This window comes from Cryptomeria japonica, chromosome 10, assembly GCF_030272615.1.
Source record: "Cryptomeria japonica chromosome 10, Sugi_1.0, whole genome shotgun sequence".
Taxonomy (NCBI): Eukaryota; Viridiplantae; Streptophyta; class Pinopsida; order Cupressales; family Cupressaceae; genus Cryptomeria; species Cryptomeria japonica.
Genome location: NC_081414.1, coordinates 764,420,453 through 764,433,293, shown reverse-complemented (window position 1 = coordinate 764,433,293; position 12,841 = coordinate 764,420,453). Strand labels below are relative to the sequence as shown.

Below are 12,841 nucleotides of genomic sequence, written 5' to 3'. Positions count from 1 at the left end.
CACTGATTATGAACGAGTTTGCCCAACAATCATGCCCATGTCCAACAATGGTTGGTATTTCAGTGCCCAACAAGAAGTATTTCCACACCAACTCCAACCCTTGAATATAGCGTCTAACCAACAATATCAAATGCCTAACAAAAGAGGTAAGTTCACGCCCAGCACCAAAGTTTATCATTCCTCCAACAATGGCGGCAATATCTTCTCGAGGAACTTTTGTTAAATCATACAGATACTAACAATTTAGACTTCACAAATTGTAAATCTTCAATTGCTAAATTGCTGCATGAAACCTGTGTGGTTCTACCTGCAAACTGGTTAGTGTAGATCTTTCACCACCAAAACCATTTCCCTTGGGGTTTCTGTCCTAGGGTTTGCTTGAACAAGAAGCTCAAAACTCCACAATAGAGAAAAATATACAAACATGAGCAAATGAGCTCTCAAATTCTCCTTTTATATTTTCCCATGGAACTTTCTCAAAGGGACCTTTTAATTTTCCACTTAAAATGTTCCATTAAGCACCTTTATAAAGTAAAGTCATCTGTAAAATTGCTTTATTGGACAACCTTATTTAGTTAATTAGTTTATTCTCTGATTTAGCCCTAAATTAGCCTACGAGAATTAAATAGGTTAGACTTGTCATTTCCAAGTACTCCTCCCATTTGCAACCCACAACAGTTGCAGATTACCGTTCCTGGCTTTGTACCCGCTTTTCCATGTTTCCAAGTGGGCTACTTAGGAATGATTCCACCTCTCCTATTTGCAGATGACATTTTGTTCTTGGAAAAAAATGGATCAAAACCATAGCAAAACAGAAAAATTAAAAAAAAACCTAACAGCTGCTACAAACTAACAGAAAACTAGAATAAAATACTTAGTAACCAAACCTTTGCACTAGAAATTTAGAAGAATGCAGAAAAAGAACACAAAAAAAAGGTATGAGTGTTACGTACCTGTCAAATGTGCTCAATAAATTTGTTAATCTTGATCAATCCTCACTCTCAAACAGTTTGAATGCATGAAAAAAAAGATGCAAAAAAATATGAGAATAAATTTTTTTGGTTGGACTGATGTATTTTGTTACTAAGTTTTTAATTTGGACTCAGTTTTTTCTGGGTTTTGAATGAGTTGTTGGTGAGTTCTTGCCAAAAAATCAGTTGCCTAGCTGTATCAACCTTGAATACTTGCCAGATTTTTAACCTATGAAACAAACAAAACATCCTTCTTGTAAGTGGCCCTCTCTTTATACAGTATCAAATTATGCACTACACAAATGAAGTTTTAGTAGCCAATAGGAGAAATAATAACGCATCTAGATTTCATATTGACATTTAGTGTTTATTAGCTTGATATGTAGTAATGACAGAAATTGTACACTAAAGTTAGTGGAGCTTAAATTGTCTCCTGTAAACTCCAATATAGAGGTAAGCATTATATCCATGCTCTGACATGTTCTGTTGACCATATGTGTAATATGCTTATAACCTTAAATGTAAATCCATTTATCCATTAATGTAATTTGGAAGGGTGTCCCTGCTTCCCTACCTGTACATGCATCCCCGAGTCACCTAGTGACTTGGAGTTATATGTTATTGAAGATGCCCCAGAAATTAGTTGAGGAATGCTGGGCAAGTGTTGGACAATAGTCTTTCCGATGAAATTATGCGTTTTATGACACTAATTGTCTAGATAACATCATGCATGTTACTTCGAGCTCCATTTTACTATTTCATGTGTTGAATGTATTGTTTAATAACATTTTATTTGAGAAATGCAATGACATTTTCAGATGACTAGACACGTGAATGGTGATACCAAAAAATTAAAAGTGATACAGATGTTTTGCTTTTCATTTATTACTTTTTACAGGCTCAAAGCATTTTTTGAAGAATCTGATCTCTTTGTTTATTGTTCAAACTTACTCCCTATTTTTCATGTTTTCTCTCTTTCCATGCAGATTTGCAAACTGTGAACTTCGATCGGTTGTTATAACAGACAGAAGGTCACTATAAGTTTATGTTTCTTTTTACTAATGATTCCTTTAATTCATTAAATAACATGCTGCACAATTTCTATTGTTTCCTTTTGTGCAATTTTGACATTCCCATTTCTTATTTGTTTACAGTGCAATTGGGAACAATTTGCCTACAAAAGACTTTCCGGGAGGCATTCCTCCTGGTCCTGATGTTCCAAGTGATTAGGAAGATATAAAGAAAGAGATATACGGCAGTTTGACAGAAGATGCCATTTATATTGAATTCAATTTTTTTTAAATAAAAACAAGCAAGCTAAGGAATATCAGAGGCATGATTCTGGATATGCTGAAATCCCATGCCAATACAGCTCACTTATATTTTTCATATTTTCATTATTCTGTCAAATGCGTTCTTGTTAATCAAGCTGGGCGCCCCTTAGAGAGCAAGTTGTATGCATTGTTTCAAATGCACTTCTTTTAATATTGTTACAGTTTTTCTTTAACACATTAATTGCAATACGCATGAGACTCTTGGGAAAACGGTGTAATAAATATCCAAAAGTACGATTAGATTTGAGCCACTGCGCCAATTAACATTGGCTTTCCAGGCCTGCTACATGGATGGAATACAGAAGAAATGTGAACAGAGTTTGTCCCCAAAAGAAATATTTATTAGAAATTTCTTAATTTACTTGTCTTTTATGTTGATGAAAGGTAAAATTGTGGAGAAAAATAACTTAATTTGAATGTTTTAGAAAATCTGTAAAACTAATAAAACTTTGAATGTTAATAGAAAATAACAAATACTAGCAAGGCAGTGCTTTATCACCGGTCAAATGGCTTTTGATTGTCATCATTCATGTCACAGTAGTGTGAAGTCTTCTACTTGGTGGCGTGATGCCCTTCTCGACCATTTGACTGTGGATGCCTCTATTAATTCACCACCATTGGTGATTGAGGATTATGCTTCTCTCTTGGCAGATCTTGTTGTTGCTCCTTTAATATCTACCCATCATGTTGATACAAATAATAATAGGCCTTCTTTTGTTCCTTTGACTGTATCTGGGGACTCTAGGAGGTCTTGTGGTGTTGTGTAGTTGCTGGAGCTTTCTTCTCCTTTGGATACTTCTTTTGTTGTATCCTCGAAGACATTAGTAGGGGAGGACGATGTCCACTCTCCCCATTCAGTTGACCTAGTGGAAGATGTTTCTTGGATGATTGTCCAAAGAAGGAAGCAAGGTCTTCCTAAATCGATTTCCAACTCTCATCCTAGAATTGAGGGGGTGCGGATTTGTAGGAAGAAGTCAGACAATGTTTAGCTGCTTCTTGTTGTGGTCGAGCGGTCGGTTGGTTAAGCTTATCATATTAGAGAATGTTAAAGTATAGAGTTTTGGGATTCCTTCAGAACTTGTTTCAGTGCAATTGAGTGGTTTGTTGTTGTTTGTAAAGGGTGTCAGGGTCCCTTCAAAACCTACTTGTCCTCTAATAAAAACCAAATACTAGCAAGGGAAACGTTGTGGTGAAATGGTCGGGATTCTCGCATGTAATGTCAACAACCAAGGTTCAAACCTTAGGAGGTTGCCCTCTATCACTTCAACAACTAAAATTGATTACTCTTCAAATTAAATTAACTTTAGTTTTTCGCAATTCAGTCTTTACTATCTCTTTGATTGTTGGATTCATCCTCCTTTGAGGTTGTTTGATCAATCTGCAATCTTCTTTGATGTATATCCTATGTGTACATAGATTAGGGCCCAATCTTTTTATATCATTATAATCCCAATCAAAAGCTGTTTTTTTGTTCGTGGAGTAAAGACACCAATTGTTTTTGTTGTTCTGGTAGGTGTCTACTATTGAGATTTCAGTATCTTCTAGGGGTAATCTCCACTTGGGTGTTAAGTAGACTCATTGAGGTTGTATTCAGGCATGTAATCGAGGTTGTGTGTGGGGTAGCAACTGGTGAAGTAAATGTGTAATTGACATATATGTCTCAGAAGAGGTTGTAGGACAAGTTTTACATGGTAAGCATAATGATGCTTCCTTTTGTCTATTTTAATTATTTTGGATTATGTGCTCAAGGATTGTGTCCTCATCTTGTCCTTGCAATATAGGATCCCTTTCTATCGTCATTAATGCTTGTAGGCTATCTTCTTTTGTATCTCCAAAATTTGGCCAAATGGCTTGATCACCTTGTTGATGAGGTTTGAGTTGGGGGATAGAGAACTAATTTCTTTGTGATATTACCATTTGGGATGATCATCTCGCCTAATTTGCATCCTATAAAAGCATATATTGTTGCAAGCCATGGTCTCTTGAGAGTAATTGGATATCCTCCAAGATTAGCTTTCGGTTGAAGAATGATGAAATCAGCAAGGTTTTCCCAAGAGTTTGGTGTTATGACCAAATCCTCTACCATCCCTTGTAGTTTAACTGTGGAACTATCAACAAGTTGTAGGAGAGTAGGTGTGAGTATTAGATTAGGTAATTGCAGATTCTGCATAATTTCTTGGGCCATCACATTGATTGTCGCTCCTAGGTCAATCTTAGTTTTCTGGATAAGTAAACCATTGATTGTAACATTTACCACAGGGCTCTGCAAATTAGTGTACTTGGGAGTCATTGCTTTTCCTAGCATAATATTTGCTAGTTGACCCACTGCATGGATAGTTGTAGGGTCCTTTCTTTTCTTGCTTAGATTTTTAAAGCCCATCTCCTTAATAGTCTTGTTATAGATAGGAACATCCTTGATTGCTTGGAACTAAGGGGATTTTAACACTAACATTCTTCAATTGGTCCAAGAAATCAAATGTAGGTTCATACTCATGTTTTCACACAGTACGCCTCTTTGGAAATGGAGGCAAGTGTTCCTTACTAGACTCTTAGTCAAGAGTTAAATATTGGCTACTAAGCAAAGGATGCACATCAAGTGAGGTATCATCTGATGACACTTATATAATTATTGAGCATGTCGGTGTAGCTAGAGTTTTTCAAGAGTGAAGGTGTATATTATTAATGTCAAGTACGTAGGCAAGATGAAGGTGTATATTATTAATGTCGAGTATGTAGGTAGGAAATTGTTAAGCATCATTAACATATGCTTGTTGTATTGGATGGTTGTTTGATTTTGGTGCAGGTTGTGTTGGTAACTGGGTGGACTTAGGAGGTTGTGCAAGACAATTGGCATGATTAGGCATAATGGCAGGTTGAACTGGTAATTGTTGTATCTCTGATGAGGATTAGCCCATTGTTGATTACCTCTCCATTGTGGTAGTTGCCAATTTCAATACTGGTTTAATGGTTGGAAAGGTTGTCATCCCCTAGGAGGATTCCAAGGGGTCCAAGATTCATCCAATTCGGTGGAGGCTGAATTTGCCATTGATTAAAATTACCATAAGAAGGATTAGAAGACAATGGATCTTGAGGTGTACTTGACCTTGGATTCCATGGTTTTTGTTGGGAAAGGTAGAACACCTAGCCATGCTCATCTTCAAGTGCCCTTAAGTTAGGCATGTCTTCAATATGTGCAACTTTTCTACATCTGCAATTTTTCTTCTTATATCAACAATGAGGATAGTACTCAACCAACACAACATCTACCTCCTCTTGCTTCTTGCCTACAATGCACCCATTTGACTAGCCATATTGTTGATAATAGCTTGCTTCAAGTTTTAAAGTAGGTTACTAATTTTCATTTGTGATACTCTAGGAGCAGAGTTGGCACTAGCCCTCATATGCTTCTAGTCTTCTTCATAGTGGACCTTGAATAACCTTGCAAGTTGGCATAGATCATCCCAAGTTGCTTGAGTCACATCTCCTCCTAACATTAAGTTCAAGGCACCCAAACAATCTTCATCAATCCCATAAAATAAGGCATACTTAAGAGAGTCTCTACGTAAAGTGTTATGTTTGAGTTTTTGCAAATATAATTAGAACCGTTCAAGGTAATCCTCTAATGGTTCATTTTCCTTCCGAGTCATGGAAGATATCTCCACACAAATCTCCCCCTCTGCAATGATCTTTGTATTTCTTCTAGAAATTTGTCTTCATACCATCCTAATCATCCACTACATCTCTCCCCAAGCTCATGAACCATCTCAAGGTAGCATCTTTAAGAGTGACAGGGAACAGTTTCAACCTATGGGTGTTTGTAATGTAATCATATCTATGGCGTATGACATCAAACTCAAAAAGGTGTTTAGGTCCTTGGTAATTAGCCCATGGAAGTTAGGAAGAGTTGAAGGTGGAATGCTCTTGAAAGCAATATTGCTCTCCTGTCGAGCAATGGGAAAATAGAAAGTAGGAGTTCCATCATATGGGTTTGCATCCCCCATTTTGTACCTAGGTGGAAAATTATGTGGTGTGGAATGATGGGATGAATTTGACCTTGCTATGGATGTTTGAGAAGATGGTGGTGAAAGGTATTGAATTTTTGTCAGAGTTGCTTGTAAGGTTTGAGTGTCACTATGAGGAAGGAATGTTCCACGAGGGTCCCTCCACCTATGCATACAAGAATTGTACCCCTTATCCCAGCATAACTACGCGTGGTTAGTAAAAACTGGGGAAGTTTACTAAAGATCCTACTAACCGAAAACAACTTCTATATCTATGAAAACACGAAAATTTACTAAACAACCCAGATAATATCATAATCTGACACCATCCTTGACAACAACGTAAAAAAAGTGGTCTTTTAATTCCAATTGAGGTTGGAATATTATTTCACAACTTGGGGTTGTTCGGTCCATACTAAGTGACCCTTTGTGGCCTAAAAGTCTACATTTGGTTATCAACCAAAGGTTGTATAACTTGAAATGGTGCAACATGGTATTGTGCATTACAATCCTATCAATGGTTGTTGTCCTACATTAATTGCAAAAATGGTAGTAAAGTATTGGAAAACAACTACTAAATATTACTATAACATAAATAGAAATATCAAAGAAAGAACATGAACAATGAAAGCTAAACATTATACTACAACAATTGAATGTAAACAATAAACAAAAATCAAATCTATCACTACTTCAACTATATTCTACATTTCTAATCACAACTATATTTGTTGCAAGAAAAACAACAGTTGATAGTTATTCTAATATAATTCAGAAACTTTCTCTAATGGTAGAAACACGGCCAAATCTAAACTATACTAACAACAACGATATTGTACCTTAAGTGGGCCCCCTTGGGTAAGTACCTAATTACTGGTTCACAAGATTACACTTCAACTTAGAGATGCATCATATGTATTGATCATAGTTTTCACGTTGAAGAATACATAGCTAACAACATAAGGACAATAACTCATTAACCTTTTCAAGTTAAAGCACTACCTTATTTATACCATCTTTCATATGACTATTTCTCTAACTAATTACAACTCAATCCCAATAAATAGAGAGATTTATTAACAACAATATAAAAAACATAAACTAAACAAGAGCCCTATTAGCACTACAACTCTCAATAACCTTTCGGTTACATAATTATCCATTACATTAGATTAAATAGGCTTCCTAATAGTACATGGTCAGGTGGTTAAATTCATAATGGAAAGGATCCATGTGGAATTGAGGAAGCATCAATTGACATGAGGAACATGGTGCCATCTAAAAATGATGCAAAATCAATTCAATAAATCATAAATTAAAAATATTAATTACTAAGTCAAATTCAAATTATTCATTGCATTGAGGAAAGTAGAATGATCAATCTCCCGCGAAAGAAAAGAAAATTTAGGATTGTCTTATTTCTTCTATCGATCCAACCACCGGTCATGATGGTACAACCCTTCTTGCTCCATATCTTGCACTGCTTCTCTAATGTGCCTTTTACATCAACCATTGTTTTTGTCAAAATTAGGCCACTTAACTTAGCTTTAGAATGGGCTTTGAACCCTGCTCCACAAATAGTTATGGCATCAACCATTATCTATCAATAAGGAGACCTAACACATGTCACAAATAAATTAAATAAGATAAGTATGTCCAATAAAAAATTATTAGACAAAGAATAAAACTATAATTGTAAAACAATCAAATAAAAAAGAATTACTTGACTGCAAAGAATGGAATGGTGCAATAATACCAAAATTGGCCAATTGCATGTCTAACTGCATCATGTACCTCCTTATTCCAACCCATCTCTCGAGTGGCGGTTGGGAACTAGGAGTAGTGTGTGGCTCAAAATATGAATCCATCCTAGATTTACGAACTCTAGAACCAATGCTAATAGTCTGACTACCACTGGCACTGACACTAGTACAAGAACCCGCACCAACACTATCAAAAGCACTAGGATGAAATGGAGGCTTGGAAGAAGCCTCTCCAATAACACCACTGCTCACCAACTCTTCCCTTTGCCTCTTCTTCATTTCCTTTTATATTTCAAATGTTTCTATTTCTACTTGGCATTCACAAATAGCCTTAGGAGGTGCTAGGTTGCACAATTTAGCATCATGGTCGTGTATGCGGCCAATATGGTATTTCAATCTATTTATGCCTCCATGAAAAATTGTCTTGCGATATTTACATTTGGCCTCTCCTTTTTTTGGCCCTTCAAAAATGTTAGCATGTTTCCAAGCTAGGTCCTTTCTAGCTGGAGTTCCCGGAGTAGACATTGTGAAAAAAATGATTTTCGAAAGCTCAGGACTGTTGCAATAAGACACAATTAAAAATAAAATAAAAAATTTTATGCATTGTACTTTGCAATTTTATTAAACTAATACAAATAAAATGTACGGTTTGTTTCAAAAAATAATGTAGTGCTCACTTCAAAACAAAATGTAGGGTTTGTAACTTTCTTCCAAAAAAAAATGTAGGGTTTGTTCTTTCTTTGAAAGGAAATGAATTGAAATGTTTACAAAAAACAATGAAATTTTTGTTTAGAAAATACAAAATCCAAAAAAATCAATCTTATCTCTTAGAACAAACTTGAAATGAAATGCATCCTCTTTCCAATCATTGGTTGAGAGCCCTTGATGTGCCAAATGTAAGTATTAAGCTGCTCAAATGTGATTTTTTGATGAATTCTTGGTCTTCCTCCTTGTTGGTTGCCCTACAATGCACTCTTATTTTTTCTCACAACTCATTTTTCTCCAACTATTTTGCCAACACAATGAAATGAACTCATTTTTAGGGTTGTAGAGATAATATATAAAAAAAGGCAAGTAAAATATTTTATTTTTATGTTTTTTTTACTTTTTTCATCGTGTTGTGGTCAGTGAAGTTTGGGCATCGAGACTCACTGAGTGCACGTCAAGTCGTGAGTTCATGGGACTAGTCTGAAACTCATCAGGACTCATCTGAGTCGGAGATCGGGCCCCTGGAACTCACTGAGGGTCACCCGGCTTGGGGCTTGGTCAGTCCAAGCGAGTTCAAGTGAGTCTCAAATCTATGTTATTATTAAACAATATACATAAGCCATTGTGCACATTATGCAAAAAAATAAAAATTCTTCCCTATTGTTCCAATAGTTCTTGAAAGCGATGATCATAGTCAATTGCAGAATAAGATAGAATGTCCGGTTGATTTTGTGTTATGGGGAAAGATGCATCGTTGATTTGGATTGATAATAGCAACATTACTATGAAAATATTTCTTGATGCAACTGCAAGTTTTTTGCCCCAAAAATGGATAGTTTTGTATTACTCTTTTTAGGGAGCTATATTTATAGCTCATTTTGCATTTGTCACCATACACGGTGCAACAACTCAGAGACCTTGTTGTAGCTCTATACAATGAAGAAAGACTTCAGAGATTGCAGGTTTGAAAACTCATTATTGCTTGTCTTTTCCAAGCTAGTCCATACGAGTTCTCCAGATGTTGGCCAGTTTATTGATTCACTAATGACTATTTCAGTTAAAAGCTATGAAAATTCACTAGTCTATGTAATGTTAGATTGGACCAAGCAAAAGGGTGATATATATGGCTCTTACCAATTCAAGGTCACTACTCAATTTTGTGTCTAATATTGGCTTCATGACATGAAAGTTGGAAAAGGTCTATGCACAAGGTCTCTTGATTAAGTTCAAGTCCAAGCGACATAGTTAATGAATGGTTGAATTAGCTCCAAAGCGGTGGTCGTTAATGCCTCTTCTTGCCAAGATAGTCTCCATCCTTAAAGAGATGTTGATTAAAATAAAAGAGCAAAACATGGCTGCAGATGATGAGACTAATAAAAGGGAATATGTGCAAGACAAGAATGGGATTTACTTTTTTAAATTTGTTGATTCAATTGACATTCTTAGTTATAATCATAAGAACCCGTTTGGCCAATACATTCACACTACAACTTTCATGTTGCCTAGTCTTTCAACACTAGGCGATTGTGTGTGTTGAACACACCATAGGACTGAGAGGGGGGGTGAATCAGTCTAGACCCCATAACACTTCACTTAAATTTTAAACCACAATTAGCTTATCACTGCAATTATGAAACATGAAAGGACAAAACACAACTAACATATGAACACCAAAATTACATCGAAAACCTAAATAGGAAAAAAACACGGTGAGAATTGTTGTCAATTGACACTCATCCAGTGGTTGATGATGCTTGATTAATGGTTTAGGGTTGCCATTGATGGAAACTCTTCATAAGATTCCCATCCGATAATCACAGATCTTGATATCCAGAAGCAGACATCAACCGGTAGCTAGTTAACTAGTATTTTAGTATGAACATAGCAGTTTTGGTCCGAAAGTTTTATGTTGATTGTGGTGCTATAAATCGTGTATAGAATGATTGGGCCAACATAGAGACATCATTTTATCATCAATTTGGTGATCCGCATTTATCTTTGGTGATCCGATCAAGTCGACATATGACTACACGTTATATTAGCAAGTTGACTTGGTGAATGATCTTTTTTGTGATTGCAGATATATAAGACAAGTGTAGATGATCTTTTTGGCATATGGTATGATTTTATGTGAGCGAGTGGTGATCGAGAATACTTTGTAGTGCAATTTCACGTGTGCATTCTTGATCCGGTAGCTGACTGGGACAGAGAACATAGCAAAACAATAGAGGTGATACAGTCAGTGTGTCTAGCATTTAATTGGAACTCATCCAACATTGTAGATGCTATTTTAGAGTTCATTTGTTGTAGTTCATCATTGTAATTAATCAGCAAGGTAGTGAGCCTTCTAGGGTTGTAGCCCTTATTGTAATTGAGAAGTGAGCTCTATACAGTGTGTCTGAATGCAAGTGCATTCCACATTTTTTAATATTATTTTTCTACTAGCCATAGTGGAATAATATTGTGGCTCCAAATCCCACCATGGTTTTTCCCATTTGGGTTTCCATGTAAAAATCTTGTTGTTATGATTTTGTGGTTGGTTGTTTTGAGTTTCTGCATTTTAGTTTCATGCATTTTCTTCTGGTGGTTTAAAGTTAGATCAGAACAATAGAACACCGATTCACCTCTCCTCTTAGTGTTCCTTGATTCCAACAATTGGTATCAGAGCCTAATTCCTCTGAGGAAGCCTAACCGCTTGAGGAAGGTCCGAGAGATTGAATCAATGGATTCTGGTTTTTAGAGACAACTTAGTGTGGCACTTGAGGATCTTGATACAAGAAGGAATGAAATCAACTCCTTAAGGAGAAACCTGAATGCGACTGAAGACTTCATTAATGATTTGAAGGATCAAGTGAACACTTCAAGAGACGAGGAAAGAGCTGATGGACAAGCTGAAGGAGAAAGAAGATCAATGCATGGAGAATCAGGACAAAGTTGACAAGCTTGAGAGAGAGAATGTTGTATTGAAGAATGAGATGCAATCCATTGTGATGAGGTTGACTAAGGAGATTGAGGACCAGAAGAATAATGAAGAGAATTTGACTCAATGAGCAGATGAAGTTTCAGGCTTACCTATGAGAATGATCAGTTGAAGTTGCAGTTGACACAATCAAGGAATAATGATCAGGAACTTGAAAGACAAATTGTTGCCCTAAGAGATGAACTTGCTACTGCAAATGAATACAAAGACAAATTCAATGCTAGCTCAACAAGACTTGATGAGATGCTGGAAAGTCAGAAACATGGAAAGGACATGTGAGGAATTGGATTTGAGAAAGGAGAATCCTTTGGATCTAGACAAAGCAATGTGAAACCTAATAAGAAGAAGAACAAGAATCCTCTGGTAAGACAACCTAATGCTCATAAATTCAATGGTAGATGCTTTACTTGTAATAAATTTGGTCATGTGGCGAATCAATGCAGAAGCAGGATGAATAATGTAAACAATGGTCCTACCTTTACCGGTCAATGTTTCATATACAATAATTTTGGTCATGAGTCAAATATGTGCAGAGCAGTAATGAATAGCTTTCAAAACAAGAGATGATATGCTTGTGGGATGTTTGGACATATTTCTAACTAGTACAAGATGAGACCAAATCAAATGAAATTTAGACTGATGCAGAATGTTGTTTGTTGTGCATGCAATAAAACCGATCACATTGCAAAATATTGTAGAAGCAAAAAGAGTTCTCCAGTAGACAAGAACAAATCAGATGAGAAAGGAAAGGGAAAGGTAGAGGAGATCAGTGACAAACATCAGAAGATGTGGGTCAAAAAAGATGAATCCAAAGCAGACAATGGATCTGCACCCGAATTCAGTGCAGGATCTTCATCTGGTAACTAGGTCTTTTTGCCTTAGGGAAAACTTTTCATGTAGATTATAAGAGCCCCCTCTTCGGTGATCTGCAATCAATTCTAGAAGGTCGCAGAAGGCGTAAATCATATATGCAGATGTTATCTAGAAGATTTAGTGAAGATTTGATGCTCCGGTAAACGACTCCATGAAAATCAAGGTAATCGGTTGTAGCATTTATTACAATGGAGAATTAGGTATTCGAAGA

The 12,841-nt window shown here is 36.2% G+C and overlaps 1 protein-coding gene across 3 annotated transcripts in view; it reads left to right on the top strand.

Annotated features, from left to right (window-relative positions):
* Positions 1 to 2,688, top strand: part of LOC131026991 (phosphoglycerate mutase-like protein 1) — a 61,183-nt gene extending 58,495 nt beyond the window's left edge. For all 3 annotated transcript variants that reach the window (XM_057956993.2, XM_057956995.2, XM_059213128.1), the window contains 2 exons: positions 1,958 to 2,002; positions 2,126 to 2,688. In XM_057956993.2, the coding sequence (XP_057812976.2) occupies positions 1,958 to 2,002; positions 2,126 to 2,201 (121 nt within the window). In that variant the 3' untranslated portion in view covers positions 2,202 to 2,688. The remainder of the gene's footprint in view (positions 1 to 1,957; positions 2,003 to 2,125) is intronic.
* Positions 2,689 to 12,841: the final 10,153 nt, after the last annotated feature.